The following is a 15,245-nucleotide window of genomic DNA, read 5'->3' on the forward strand; positions in this document are numbered from 1 at the left end:
ATATATAGAGAAAAAATTAGTCTGGCATGGTGGCACATGCCTGTAGTCCCAGCTGAGGCACAAAGATTGCTTGAGCCCAGGAATTTGAGGTTGCTGTGAGCTAGGATGACGCCACGGCACTCTAGCCGGGGCAACAGAGCCAGACTCTGTCTCAAAAAAAAAAAAGTATTGTAAATATCCTCAAAGAGATATGAAAGGAATGTATATCCATGGAACAAAAGCAAAATGTTTTTAAAATAAAAAGAACAAAAAGATTTTAGAAATTAAAAATATGAAGGCAGGCCCGGCGCAGTGGCTCACGCCGGTAACCCTAGCACTCTGGGAGGCAAAGGTGGGCAGATCGTTTGAGTTCAGGAGTTCAAGACCAGTCTGAGCAAGAGTGAGATGCTGTCTCTACTAAAAATAGAAAGAAATTAGCTGGACAACTAAAAATATATAAAAAATTAGCTGGGCATGGTGGTGCATGCCTGTAGTCCCAGCTACATGAGAGGCTGAGGCAGGAGGATTGCTTGAGCCCAGGAGTTTGAGGTTGCTGTGAGCAAAGCTGACACCACAGCACTCTAGCCCAGGCAACAGGGTGAGACTCTGTCTCAAAAAAAATAAATAAATAGGCCAGGCATTGTGGCTCACTCTGTAATGAGCTATAATGTAGTGCTATAATCCTAGCACTCTGGGAGGCCTAGCACTCTGGGAGGCCGAGGTGGGAGGATCACTGGAAGTTAGGAGTTCAAAACCCACCTAAGCAAGAGTGAAACTCTGTCTCTACTAAAAATAGAAAAGAAATTTTAATTGGCCAACTAAAAATATATAGGCCAGGCGCGGTGGCTCATGCCTGTAATCCTAGCACTCTGGGAGGCTAAGGCAGGTGGATCACTTGAGCTCAGGAGTTTGAGACCAGCCTGAGCAAGAACAACACCCCATCTCTACTAAAAATAGAAAGAAACTAATTGGCCAATTAAAAATATATAGACAAAATTAGCCAGGTTTGGTGGCACATGCCTGTAGTCCCAGCTACTCAGGAGGCTGAGACAGAAGGATTGCTTGAGACCAAGAGTTTGAAGTTGCTGTGAGCTAGGTTGATGCCACAGCACTCTAGCCTGGGCAACAGAGTGAGACTCTGTCTTGAAAAAAAAAAAGAAAGAAGTAACTATCTGGAGGGGAGGAACTATCAAAAACAATAATAATAATGCAAGAAAAATTTCCATAACTGAAGAACATGAGTTTCCATATAGAGAAGACCCACGAAGACCACACTAAGACATTTCAGTGTAAAATTTCCAAGTGCTAGCATGAAGAGAAGATCCTAAAAGCTGTGGTTGGAGGAAGAGGGAAGGAAAATCAAAACAGATAACATACAAAGGATCCAGAGTAAGAATGGCTTCAGGCGGCCGGGCACGGTGGCTAATTCCTGTAATCCTAGCACTCTGGGAGGCCGAGGTGGGCGGATAGATCAAAGTCAGGAGTTCGAAACCAGCCTGAGCAAGAGTGAGACCCCATCTCTACTATAAATAGAAAGAAATTAATTGGCCAACTAATATATATATAGAAAAAGTTAGCCGGGCATGGTGACACATACCTGTAGTCCCAGCTACTCGGGAGGCTGAGGCAGTAGGATCGCTTGAGCCCAGGAGTTTGAGGTTGCTGTGAGCTAGGCTGATGCCATGGCACTCACTGTAGCCTGGACAACAAAGCAAGACTCTGTCTCAAAAAAAAAAAAAAAAAAAAAAAGAGCCTGAGGCAGGAGGCTCACTTGAACCCAGGAATTTGAGGTTGCTATGAGCAACCCCATGATTCTCTAGCCCAGGCAACAGAGTAAGACTTGGTCTCAAAAAAAAAGCTTTCAAAATTCTGAGGGTAAATTTTCCAACCTAGTATTCTATACCCAGCCATACTGCCAATTCAGTGCAAGAATAAAGTAAAGACATTTTCAGACTTTTAAGGTCCCAACAAATTTACCTCCCAGGCACCATTTTTCTCAAGAAGCTCCATCAAAGTAATGGAGTAAACCGAAAAAGAGGAGACACGGGTTCCAGAAAACAGGCTACCAACACAAGAGAGAGGCAAAGGGTGTCCTGAGAAATAAGGTGTAAGGGAGATCCCAACAGTGCAGCCTAAAGATCTCCATCTTGGACTGGAGAAAGTCTAAAGACCCCATGAGAAAGTTCTTCAAAATGACATAAAGCCAATTCATTCTTTCTTTCTTTCTTTCTTTCCTTCCTTCCTTCCTTCCTTCCTTCCTTCCTTCCTTCCTTCCTTCCTTCCTTCCTTCCTTCCTTCCTTCCTTCCTTCCTAAGTCTCACTCTATTGCCCCGGCTAGAGTGCCATGGCATCAGCCTAGCTCACAGCAACCTCAAACTCCTGGGCTAGAGCAATTCTTCTGCCTCAGCCTCCCGAGTAGCTGGGACTACAGGCAAATGCCACCATGCCTGGCTAATTTTTTCTATTTTCGGTAGAGATGGGGTCTCACTCTTGCTCAGGCTGGTCTCGAACTCCTGAGCTCAAATGATCCTCCTATCTCGGCCTCCCAGATTGCTAGGATTACAGGCATGAGCCACCGAGCCTAGCCTAAAGTCAATTTTTTTTTTTTTTTCCTGAGACAGAGTCTCACTCTGTTGCCCAGGCTAGAGTGCGGTGGCATCAGCCTAGCTCAGAGCAACCTCAAACTCCTGGGCTCAAGAGATCTTTCTGCCTCAGCCTCCTGAGTAGCTGAGACTACAGGCATGCACCACCATGCCCGGCTAATTATATATATATATATATATATATATATATATATATATATATATTAGTTGGCCAATTAATATCTTTTTATTTATAGTAGAGATGGGGTCTTGCTCTTGCTGAGGCTGGTCTGAAACTCCTAACCTCAAGCAATCCACCTGCCTGGGCCTCCTAGAGTGCTAGGATTACAGGCGTGAGCCACCGCGCCCGGCTAATCCAAGTGCTTTGGAAGACCAAAGTGGGTGGATTGCTAAAGCCTAGGAGGCAACAGTGAGCTATAATTGTGCCACTGCACTCTCCAGCCTGGGTGAGTGAGTGAGAACCTGCCTCTTATAAAAAAAGAAGAAGAAGAGTGGGCCAGAGCCCAAGGATGTGGATGGACTCTTGGGTGGCCATGACAATGGAGTGACTCTGGAGTGCAAAGATATCCTATGAGGCTGGGTGCGGTGGCTCACACCTGTAATCCTAGCTCTCTGGGAGGCCGAGGCGGGCAGATTGCATGAGGTCAGGAGTTCAAAACCAGCCTGAGCAAGAGCGAGACCCCGTCTCTACTATAAATAGAAAGAAATTTATTGGCCAACTAATATATACAGAAAAAATTAGCCAGACATGGTGGCACATGCCTGTAGTCCCAGCTACTCGGGAGGCCGAGGCAGAAGGATTGTTTGAGCCCAGGAGTTTGAGGTTGCTGTGAGCTAGGCTGATGCCACGGCACTCACTCTAGCCTGGGCAACAAAGTGAGACTCTGTCTCAAAAAAAAAAAAAAGATATCCCGTGGAAGTTAGGAAGATCTAGGGTCAAGGTGAAGGGAGAAACATAAAGAGTGGAAACTCTGGCTGAGCACAGTGGCTTATACCTGTAATCATGGTACTTTGGGAGGCCAAGGTAGAAGGATCACTTAAGCCCAGGAGTTTGAGACTAGCTATGTACCAGCCTGAGCAGCATAGTGAGACTCTGTTGGTACAAAAATTTAAAAAAATAGCCAGGTGTGGTGGATGTACCTGTAGTCCCAGCTACTCAGGAGGATGAGGCAGGAAGAGCACTTGAGCCCAGAAGTTTGATGTTGCAGTGAGCTATGCACTACATTCTAGCCTGGGTAACAGAGTGAGACCCTGTCTCAAAAAAATAATAATAGCATACTCTGCATTAAATTTTAAGTTTAAAAAGCCTCATCACAAGGAAGGAGGGGGAGGAAGGGCAATATACATAACCTTAACATTTGTACCCCCATAATATGCTGAAATAAAAAAAATCTACCTATAACTTTGTATAGGTAGGTATCATGCATCATCCCTACAAAACATATATAAATATTTAAAACTCTGCATAACATATGATAATGGTCATAAAAAGCTATTCTCAGAGTCTATATTACCTGAATAGTGAATAAAGAACTCAATTTGACCCTGAAAAAAAAAAAAGCCTCATCACTAGATAGATTGTTAATGTTTAAAAGACAGTAATCTCTCCCATGTTGACATGAGCCAAGAACATGAAATTGGATTCTTCTGGCTTCTCTCTGGAAAAGGGGCTGACCAGCTTCATTACTGCTTAATCAAGATTGTCCATGGCCAGCCATGGTGGCTCACACCTGTAATCCTAGCACTCTGGGAGGCCAAGGCAGGAGGATTGCTCAAGGTCTGGAGTTCGAAACCAGCCTGAGCAAGAGTGAGACCCCCGTTTCTACTAAAAATAAAAAGAAATTAATTGGCCAACTAAAAATATATAGAAAAATTTAGCTGGGCATGGTGGCACATGCTACTCAGGAGGCTGAGGCAGAAGGATCGCTTGGACCCAAAAGTTTGAGGTTGCTGTGAGCTAGGTTGATGCCACGACACTCTAGGCTGGGCAACAGAGTGAGACTCAGTCTCAAAAAAAAAAAAAAAAAAAAAGATTGTCCTCAAGATTGTTCCTTAACTACAGGAAATTGCTTTCAAGGACCATAAACTGGCATCCAGAAGAATTTAGGCCTCTAGAGTGTTCTGTTTGGCTGAATAGTATTTTTCATTTGAATTTTAGGATGGGTATTCAATTTTCAATTTTTTTTTAAGGCTGGCAAGTGAAGCAGTAGGAGTGGAGCAGGAACAAAGGACTCTGTAACTGGCTGTGATCAATTAGTTGTAAACACCACTGCACTTGGCTGAGGTAAGAGAATCACTTGAGTCTGAGGTTGCTGTGAGTTAGGCTGATGCCACAGCACTCTAGCCCAGGTGACAGCGTGAAACTCCATCTCAAAAGAAAGAAAGAAACAAACAAAAACCCACTGCACTCAGACCAGCATGGTCTTCAATTTTCTAAACTTTCATAGATCCTGCTTCCTGTAACTTACACATTTATGTTACCTGCCCATCGCCTTTCAGTGTCTGAACTTTCTTCCTGTTGATATAAACATTTAACCAAAGGTTCATTCACAAAAGGAACAATATGCTGCCATCAAAAGTAGCCTGGGCAACAAAGCGAGACTCTGTCTCAAAAAAAAAAAAAAAAAAAAAAAGTGATGATATTGTCCAACACTGGCCAGAGATAATTTAAAAAAAAACCTGATGATAGATGTATGTTTAACAAGAAAGGAAGATGTTTCTGATATGGTTAAATGAAAAAACAGGTTACAAAAGAGTATGATTTCATAAACCCCTACTCACTTAACTAATTATATATATCTCCTGACAGACCTCTGGCTTAAAATATATATATAGGCACACATATGTATACATATATATAAATATATATATATATATATTTTTGAGTGGGGACAGAGTCTCACTCTGTTGCTCTGAGTAGAGTGTGGTGGCTTCAGCCTAGTTCACAGCAACCTCAAACTCCTGGGCTCAAGCGAGCCTCCTGCTTCAGCCTCCCGAGTAGCTGGGACTACAGGTACAAGCCACAGTGCCCAGCTACCGTGTTTCCCCAAAAATAAGACCTACCCATAAACTAAGCCCTAGTAGGATTTCTAAGCATTTGCGCAATAGAAGCCCTACCCCGAAAATAAGACCTAGTGATGGACATGGCTACGCAGCGTATCTGCACAACCCATGCATTTCGTCGCACAGCGGTAAAGAAGACGAGCAGCCCTTCTCATCTGCCCCATGAGAGCTCTATTGCTCGACATGAGAGATTGGGGCCAATGGTTCTAAAGGAAATAGAGTTGCAAGAAATTCAGGATGGAATTCGGGGTTCGGAGAGTTATGATGACGTTCCAGAAGACGACGACTTAATTATATGTGAATAAATGTAGATTGTTGTACCATATTAAAAAAAAATAACACATCCCTTGAAAATAAGCCCTAGGGTGTCTTCTTGAGGAAAAATAAATATAGGACCCTGTCTTATTTTTGGGGAAACACAGTAGTTTTTCTATTTTTAGTAGAGATGGGGTCTTGCTGTTGCTCAGGCTGGTCTTGAACTCCTGTCTCAAGTCATCCTCCCACCTTGGCATCCCAGAGTGCTAGGATTACAGGCATGAGACACCACCTATATATATATTTATTTAAATCTGACAAATCAATACCAAAGAGTTAATAGTGACTATGTCAGTAAGATTTTTTTTTTCTAATTTTGACATTTTTTTTTTTTGAGACAGAGTCTCACTCTATTGCCCAGATTAGAGTGCCATGGCATCAGACTAGCTCACAGCAACCTCAAACTCCTGGGCTCAAGCAATCCTCCTGCCTCAGCCTCCCAAGTAGCTGGGATTACAGGCATGCACCACCATGCCCGGCTAATTTTTTGTATATATATATATATATATATACACACACACACACACATATATATATATACTTTTTAGTTGTCCAGCTAATTTCTTTGTTTCTTTCGTTCTTTTTTTTTTTTTTTAGACAGAGTCCTGCTTTGTTGCCCAGGCTAGAGTGAGTGCCGTGGCATCAGCCTAACTCACAGCAACCTCAAACTCCTGGGATCAAGCAATTCTTCTGCCTCAGCTTCCCAAGTAGCTGGGACTATAGGCATGAGCCACCATGCCCGGCTAATTTTTTCTATATATATTAGTTGGTCAATTAATTTCTTTCTATTTATAGTAGAGATGGGGTCTTGCTCTTGCTCAGGCTGGTTTCAAACTCCTGACCTCGAGTGATCCACCCGCCTCGGCCTCCCAGAGTGCTAGGATTACAGGCGTGAGTCACTGTGCCCAGCCCAGCTAATTTCTTTCTATTTTTTTAGTAGAGATGGGGTCTCACTCTTGCTCAGGCTGGTCTCGAACTCCTGAGCTCAAACGATCCTCCTGCCTCTGCCTCCCAGGGTGCTAGGATTACAGGCCAGCCTGAGATAGGGTTTTGCTATGTTGCTCAGGCTTGTCTTGAACTTCTGAGCCCAAGGGATCCTCCCACTTCAAGTAATCCCTGAGTAGCTGAGATTACAGAGAGGTGCCACTATGCCTGGCTCTTCTATTTTTATTTTATGTGTACATTCCAATTCTCCTACAACAAATGTGTAGTACATGTGTAATAAAATATTATAAAAGTGGGAAATGAGACTGTTTCTCTCCTTGTGCCCATGGTCCTAAAGGTTTTGCTGAACTTCACTATTTTTAAGGCATGCCAGACTGAAGATAAAGATTTTGTGACTTTTGAAAAATAAAAAGCACTAGCTGGCTGAGCTTATTTGTTTTGTTTTTTCTTTTTCCGCTTGCTTGTTTCTTAGAGACAGGGTCTCACTCTGTTGCCCAGGCTAGAGTGCAGTGGCACACTCATAGCTCATTGGAACCTCCAACTCCTGGCCTCAAGTGACCCTCCCCACCTGGGCCTCCCAAAGTGCTGGAATTAGAGCCACCACCAAGATATCAGCCACCCACCCTGATATCTTAAAGTTGGGGCAAATGGCCCTTCCCAGTTACCCTTGAAATGCCAACACCAGGTGGCAGCCTGTTCTGTCTGCTCAGTTGTGGGCCTGCCTCAGTCTTGGGTGTAGCACAGCTCAGTCCAGACATTTGAGGCCTTTGTCTGGGTCCCAAATGTGACCAACAAGCTTGATGTACCAATCTTGCTCCTTGTTCTTTTTTACTCCATCTGCCACAGGCCACAGCCAAGACTTGGTCCACTGAGGTTTAAAGTCAACTCGGGCCCTCCCTTACCCCCAAGGAAACATCCACTAACCAGAACACTCAGGAAGGGTCTTGAAGTGGCTGAAGCTTATCACCTCATCAACTCCTCTACCCAACACCACAACAGGACATAGTAATTCTCATTTATTTTTCACCTTCAACAAAGAGGAAGGGCTGCTCTCGCAATTCTGTTCTTTCCATGCTTCAGGATAAGTACCCCCAACCCTCCTGCCTCCAGGGAGGCCTGGGTGTCACTGTCTGTGGAGATGGTCACTGGGGAGTGCTTGAGCGGGTGGGAAGGAGAAACTCAAGCAGGGAGAGAGCCCTATGCCATGGCGTCACCTTCCTGCCATCTCCCTCATTGCCTTTCCTTCAAAGCGGAAGGAGTGCCAGCCCTCTGCTTCAGTCAGATCTTGGGCTCCTAGGGCCTTGTACAAGTCCATGGCCTTCTTGTTCCAATCCAGGACTGCCAGGCGGAACTGGGAGCAGCCTTTATCCAGGGCCACCTGTGGGAGCAGACATCATTTACTTTCCTGAGGTAAAAAACAAAACAGGCTTTCTCACCTCATCAACCTGGGTTTTCCCATATACCCTTGCTTCTTCAAGGCCTAGCTTGTAGCCCTCACCCCTCTCCTCACCTCAGCCACCTTTTTGATTATTTTCGAACCAATTCCCTGACCTGTTGTAGGGAGACAGAGACAAAAAGAGTGATTGTTTGAGTTGGAGAAGATCGGAAAAGGCCACAGGCTGGGATTGGGGGGCAGAGGATGGTGGTAGGGTCTGTGGGTTGCTTTGCTCCCACCCCAGCTTCAGCCTCTGCCCAGTACCGCGATGTTCTGGTGTCACATAGATGTCTTCCAGATAAATGCAGCGTCCTGTCCATGTACTGTAGACGAAATAGTATAGCCCATAGCCCACCACACAGGGACCTGAGAGAAAGAAAAGAGGGGTATGGGCTGTGGGAGCCTGAGGGGAGACCTCTGAGGCCGACTGGACAGGTGGACTTCTGAGGTCCAGGTGCCCTTACCCTGTAGCTCCCCAGGGGCTGGAAGAATCTCTGCTACCAAACAGTGATAGAAAGGATTCTCTCCAAAGCCATCTGCTCTCAGGGCTGCAGAGATTGGAGTTGTGACAAAGAGAAAAAAAGGTCCTTGGGTGTAAGCCCATCCTTGAGCTGGCCCCTAGGGAATCCACTCCTCGCTCCCCCCCCCCAGCCTCCGTGAGGCCCCAGGTGCTGAGCCCCCACCTTCTTCACTGATCGTCACCTGATCCGAGAGTTTCTCGTACTCAGCTAGTTCCTAAGGCGTGTGGACAGAGGCTAGATTAGGGCAGGAGGACCCCGCTGTTCCCCGAACAGAGTCCCAAGGCGCGCCCCTCCTCCTGCCCGCACCTCCTACTCCCCAGCTCAGCCCGCGCCGCTCTGACGCCCCAGTTTCCCACCCGCAGCCCTCACCCGAACCAGCCTCAGGATATCTGCACAGTCTCCCTCCTTGGCCTCTCGGATTCGCAGTGAAGCCATCCCTCTCCCCACCGTCTGGGATCAAAGTCCCGAGACTTGGCAAAGGGCAACTGGGGCCCTTTAAAGGGCCTACAAGCTCGGATCCCGAAAAGCCTGGGAGAGCGGGGCTGCGGGGGCGCCCAGGCTGGGCAGCGGCGCTGGCTGGGCGGAGAAAACGGGCCGGCGAGGCGGTCCTCACCGCCGGGGTAAGCCCCTAAATTCCGCCGCTGCGGGCGCACACCCGCTAGCCAATCAGCTTGCAGAACAGGCGCATCCCCGCCCCAGCCCCGCCCACAACGCCCCAGTCCTGTGACCAGGCCCCTGGGCAGGGGTCAAAGTTGGAGTGCGGAGGCTTCTTTGCTGTTGTTTGGTCGTCCCAGCCTCCATCGGCTGGAAAGCTTCCCCCACCTCTTGCTTCTTGAATTGAAGTGTGCACTTAGCCTCACTCTCACTCACCCAGACCCAGGGGCCCCAAGACCCCCAGGTCTGACAGCCGTTTCCTACAGCTCTTGAGTGGCTGAGAGTGTTACTTCTTTCAAGGGTATTTACATTTTTAAATGGGTTAGGGAGAAGGCGATGAATTTCTACTGCTAGACTGCTAGGCTGTAATAAATAAATAGATAGGGGAAGATAATTGGGAGTGAGGGGCGGGTCCACTTAGTAGCCACTAAATCATACACAGAGACAATACCTTCTTGTGAGACAAACCTCAGAGGCCTGGGAAGACACTGGAGGAGGTGTTCACACCAGATACCAGGCACTGTGCCTGCCTTATCTCAATTAACGCTCATTCATAACAACCCATAAAGTGTTATTTTCCTCATTTTACAGACAAGGACACTGAAGCACAAAGTGACTTGCCGAAGGTCACCCAGCTAAATATTTATAATTCCATGTCTCACCTCTAGCCCTAAGAAAGGATGCTCCTTGGGGAGCAGAGCAGGACTGGTTCTAGACCTCCGGCCTGGCAAGGCAGCCTCTCCAGGTGGGCAGAAGGCTTGGAGGACCTAAGTCAGGCTCTAGAAGAGGGGAGGGGAAATGGGCTGTCCTCTCCCAGCTTGTAAACTTTCTCAGCAGTGGGGGATGGTAGTGGAGGGACTCTGTCCCTCACCCCATTTGTCCTCATTGGGGCCCGCAGGGTCAGTGCCCCATCTCCTGCCCCCCTTTTTCCCCCGGTGCAACCTTTAACCCTCCACCGCCATGCACAAGGCTGCCTGCCCTCACTGCCTTCTCCAAAGAGTTGTCTGAGCCACAGAGTGGACAGCCGCTGATTATGGAGAACAGAGGCCCACTGGCCACCTCGCGTCTGCTGCTGCTGCTGCTGCTGCCGCTGCCGCTGCTGCTGCTGCAACTGCCTCACACCCACCAGGGACGGCCCCTGAGACATACTCTCCCCAGCCAGGTGCAGGGGTGGGACAGGGCACTAGTTCATGCGTGTGTTTAAATGAGCTACACTTTGGCTCTGCCTGCTTTCCTTCTCTCCTCCTCTGGCCCTGTGGCAGGGCCTCTCCCTCTGTCTCTGACATGTCCTTGCTCCAGCTTGTTTATCTTCTCTTTCTAATAGAGGGCCCAGGACCCTCCTGCTGTGCACCTTGGCAATGGCCTCCCACAAGAGCCTGTGGCTGTCATGAACTTTGACCTCACTAAGATCACCAAGTATGGGTTGACCTCGCTTCTTAACCCTAGGTTCTCTGACCCTACCCTCTCCCCATCAGCTCTTCTCTTTTCCCTGTCTTCCCATCTGTCTTTCTCCCTGAATGCCACCCCCCACTTCCCGCAACCCCATGTTGACCCTCAAAGGGCATACCCCATACACAGTCTTTCCTTCTGTATTCTTCCAGAACCTCCTCCTCCTTTGAGTTTCGAACCTGGGATCCAGAGGGAGTGATTTTTTATGGAGATACCAATCCTAAGGATGACTGGTTCATGCTGGGACTTCGGGACGGCAGGCCTGAGATCCAGATGCACAATCAGTGGTCCCGGTTTACAGTGAGTGCAGGACCTCGGCTGGATGACGGGACATGGCACCAGGTGAGCTGGCTCTGGTCCTAAGGCCAGGGGTGTCTGGGGCGGGTCTGAGGAAGGGGAGCAAAGCCAAGTTATTGGGGATCCCTTTACCATTGTCATCTCATTTAATCCACACAAAACCCACGAAGGAGCTCTTCTTGTCCCCGTTTTTTTTCCAGTGGGAATGCTAAGGCTCAGTCCGTGTATAAGTGACAAGCCCTGAGGGGTCAAGGATGCCAGCTGAGTATTTAGGGGCATGTTCTTTCCGCTATAGGGTTGGGCTACCTCAGAAGAAAGTGGCAGAAACAGGCCCCAGGGGCCTCTGATTCTGCTTCTCATCCCCTTCCTGCAGGTGGAATTAAAGATGGATGGGGACTCAGTGCTGCTGGGGGTGGATGGGAAGGAGGTGGTGCACCTGAGACAGGTCTCTGGGCCCCTCAACACCAGAGTCCAGCCCATCCTGAGGATTGCTGTGGGGGCGCTGCTCTTTCCCTCCTCCAACCTGCGCTTCCCGGTAACTACATCACCACAGCGGGGAGCAGTGGCCAAGGCGTAGTAAAGAACTGCTGGGGGCCAGTATGGTGGATCCTAGCATTCTAGGAGGCTGAGGCGGGCGGATCACTCAAGGTCAGGAGTTCGAAACCAGCCCGAGCAAGAGTGAGACACCCATCTCTACTGAAAATAGAAAGAAATTCACTGGCCAACTAAAAAATAAATATATGGGCTGGGCGTGGTGGCTCACGCCTGTAATCCTAGCACTCTGGGAGGCCGAGGCGGGAGGATTGCTTGAGGTCAGGAGTTCCAAACCAGCCTGAGCAAGAGCGAGACCCCGTCTCTACTATAAGTAGAAAAAAATTAATTGGCCAACTTATATATATATAGAAAAAAATTAGCCGGGCATGGTGGTGCATGCCTGTAGTCCCAGCTACTCAGGAGGCTCAGGCAGGAGGATCGCTTGAGCCCAGGAGTTTGAGGTTGCTGTGAGCTAGGCTGACGCCACAGCACTCACTCTAGCCTGGGCAACAAAGCAAGACTCTGTCTCAAAAAAATAAAAAATAAAAATAAAGAGAGGGGATGAGATGGGAACTGCATCGGGGTGGCCAAATGCTCGTGTCTCAGAGGGGAATAAACTGAGGGTGGGGAGGTGGGAATGGGGCACAGATGCCCTGATGTCCACATCCCTCTATCTTCCTTACCCTCACTTCCTCTAGTTGGTTCCCGCCCTGGATGGCTGTGTTCGTCGGGGCAGCTGGCTGGGCAAACAGATCCAGACCTCAGCCCCTGCCTCCACTAGCCTCAGAAGCTGTGATGTGGAGTCACAACCCGGGATATTCTTCCCTGCGGGGACTCATGCAGAATTCAGTCTCCAAGGTAGATTTCCTTGGAGTCAGTTTTCCCCCATGGCCAACTCTGCCTTTCTCTGTCTCCCTCCACCACTGGCCCCTCCCTTCCCTGAAAGCCCAGCTTTGGAGCCTCAGAAGGATCATTTTTCCCCCTAGATGTTCCCCAGCCTCATGCGGAGCCCTGGGCCTTCTCTCTGGACCTGGGACTCGAGCAAGTGGCCGGCTCAGGCCACCTCCTTGCCTTTGGGACACCAGAGAACCCTTCTTGGCTTGGCCTCCACCTCCAAGACCAAGTAAAGGGGGAGAATGGAGCACTGCCTGTGTTCAGGGGAGCCTGGCAGCAACAAGGGAAAAGGGGGCTGCAGAGTTTCAATATTATAATATTTAGGGTTGCGCTCAGGGTGTGGGGTGAGGGACATATCTGGAAGGCTCCCACAGCAAGCAAACAGTTTTTACTTAGATTGCTTATTTATTTGGGGTGGGTGTGGCTTCACAGAGGTTAAGCCTGGAAAACTGGGACAGGATTTTAGTGGCTAGGATGGCCAGTAGGTGGAGGTGTAGCTGAGAGGCAGGATTAAGGCAGCGAGGAAGGGTTTCTGCTGATTCTTTCCTCCTACACGCTCTGCAGAAGGTGGTGCTGTCTCCTGGGTCCGGGCCAGGGCTGGATCTGCCCCTGGTCTTGGGACTCCCTCTTCAGCTGACACTGAGTGTGTCCAGGGTGGTCTTGAGCCAGGGGCTGAAGACAGAAGTCCTTGCTCTGCCTCCCTTGGGCCTTGGCCCCATCCTCAACCTCTGGGCCCAGCCTCAAGGGCGACTCTTCCTGGGGGCTTTACCAGGTGGGAGAGAGTGGTGTTCCAGCCCGCACACCATTGTAAACAGCTAAAGGGAGGGGCACATTTTGAGAGGAAGGAAGCCTCTGGGAGGGAAGAAGAAAAGGCCACAAGAAGACACAGGATATGGGGGCAGTGGGAGATAGTGCTTTTGAGAACTCAGGTTAGATTCTCCTTCTTTGTTAAAATTAATTAATTAATTAATTAAAATTAAAAAAAAAGAAAATTCAGACCGGGCAGGGTGGCTCACGCCTATAATCCTAGCACTCTGGGAAGCCGAGGTGGGAGGATTGCTCAAGGTCAGGAGTTCGAAACCAGCCTGAGCAAGATGAGACCCCGTCTCTACTATAAATAGAAAGAAATTAATTGGCCAACTAAAACTATATAGAAAAAATTAGCTGGGCATGGTGGCGCATGTCTGTAGTCCCAGCTACTCGGGAGGTCGAGGCAGTAGGATTGCTTGAGCCCAGAAGTTTGAGGTTGCTGTGAGCTAGGCTGATGCCACAGCACTCTAGCCCAGGCAGGAGAGTGAGACTCTGTCTTTAAAAAAGAAAAAGAAAAAGAAAATAAAATTCAGGTTGGAGTGGAAAAGTGGGGAGGAGCTGCTTCTGGATCCAAGCACCCACACGGTGCTCTAATGCCACCTCTATGTCACCTCCCTCTAGGAGAGAACTCTTCTGCCTCCTTTTGCTTGAATGGCCTTTGGGCACAAGGCCAGAGGCTGGACATGGACCAGGCCCTGAACAGAAGCCAGGACATCTGGACTCACAGCTGTCCTCGGAGCCCAGGCAATGGCACTGACACCTCCCATTAAAGCCCTACCTAAGAACTCCTTTGAAAGTCACTCATTCACTTAGTCAACAAATATTTACTGTGTACTGGAAATGTACCAGGCACTGTGTCAAGCATTGGGTTGTACTGATGAGCAAAACCAACCTGCTTCCTTCCCTCTCCATGCTCACAGTCCTGTCGGGAGGCAGGCAGCCATCAAAGGCTAACTACTAAGTTGGTAATTGGAAACTCTGTAAGCACCCACCACACAGGAGACTCCGAGAGTTGTGATAGCGTGCAGATTCCGAGGCCTTCACCTAGTCTGGGCCCCAAGGAGGGCTTCCCTGTGGAAGCGGTCACTTCTTAGGCTGAGGTCCCAGCAGCAGCACCCACAGATACACACGCACCAGATCCAGGCCACTTTCTGGAAGCCAGGAGCCTACCTCCTTACACAGTATCCGCTCCCTTTGGAATTCCAGCTTCCTGCCTCTGTGGCTGGTCCCTAGAGATCAGGAGCAAGAGGAGAGATGGAATTTTGTTGTCTCAGTCATTCTAGTCCTTGGACTGGCCATTGCTGCCCAGGGATGGAGCAGCAGGGGGCGTCAGAGGGTTGCAGGGAGAGGGGTGCAGGAAGTCTGGGAAAAGGGGTGGTGAAAGGGAGGAAGAAACAGGGAGGTGAGCAGAGGAAGAAAGCTGCCTCTCTCTCTCTCCTAGTCTTGGTCCACTCGCTGCGTTCCCAGATGAATTTGTCTCTACTCCATTAAAAAAGAACTGTGCTGGTCCCAGCTGGGAAAAACAGACAGATTTAGGAATATTTCTGCCCTTAAAGAATATGGTGACCCAGCCCTCAGCCCCTAGACCTCTGGAGAATCCTGGCACCCTATCCTCTCCCAGGAGCACCTTCCTGTCTCAGCTTCCTGTTCCCTGGGGATGCCTCATGCCCAAGCTCCCAGCCCCTATACCCCAGCTCCCAGTCTTCAGCCCTCTTAGAAACCCTTGGGTCCCAGCCCAAAGCTCCC

General features: G+C 48.8%; 2 protein-coding genes across 4 annotated transcripts; one reads left to right on the forward strand and one right to left on the reverse strand.

The window, feature by feature from the left end:
- Positions 1–7,906: 7,906 nt before the first annotated feature.
- Positions 7,907–9,443, reverse strand: SAT2 (spermidine/spermine N1-acetyltransferase family member 2). 2 transcript variants are annotated; one of them, XM_012776283.3, is made up of 6 exons: positions 9,231–9,443; positions 9,024–9,075; positions 8,805–8,888; positions 8,605–8,706; positions 8,416–8,456; positions 7,907–8,283 (listed from the first exon to the last, which is right to left on the reverse strand). In XM_012776283.3, exons 1-6 carry the CDS (start codon positions 9,294–9,296, stop codon positions 8,116–8,118), a joined length of 513 nt encoding a protein of 170 aa, XP_012631737.2. In that variant the 5' UTR covers positions 9,297–9,443; the 3' UTR covers positions 7,907–8,115. The 2 variants fall into 2 exon arrangements, with proteins under 2 accessions (XP_012631737.2, XP_012631747.2); XM_012776293.3 differs by lacking the exon at positions 8,805–8,888.
- A 1,019-nt stretch (positions 9,444–10,462) lies between these two features.
- On the forward strand, positions 10,463–14,284 carry SHBG (sex hormone binding globulin). Of its 2 annotated transcripts, XM_012776153.3 has the most exons (8): positions 10,465–10,677; positions 10,840–10,931; positions 11,117–11,306; positions 11,635–11,796; positions 12,494–12,653; positions 12,782–12,918; positions 13,254–13,461; positions 14,121–14,284. In XM_012776153.3, the coding sequence occupies exons 1-8, from the start codon at positions 10,549–10,551 to the stop codon at positions 14,267–14,269; spliced, it is 1,227 nt and encodes a 408-aa protein (XP_012631607.1). In that variant the 5' UTR covers positions 10,465–10,548; the 3' UTR covers positions 14,270–14,284. The 2 variants fall into 2 exon arrangements, with proteins under 2 accessions (XP_012631618.1, XP_012631607.1); XM_012776164.3 differs by lacking the exon at positions 11,635–11,796 and having other exon boundaries at positions 10,463–10,677.
- Positions 14,285–15,245: the final 961 nt, after the last annotated feature.

This window comes from Microcebus murinus, chromosome 18 (assembly GCF_040939455.1).
Source record: "Microcebus murinus isolate Inina chromosome 18, M.murinus_Inina_mat1.0, whole genome shotgun sequence".
In the NCBI taxonomy this organism is placed as follows: Eukaryota; Metazoa; Chordata; class Mammalia; order Primates; family Cheirogaleidae; genus Microcebus; species Microcebus murinus.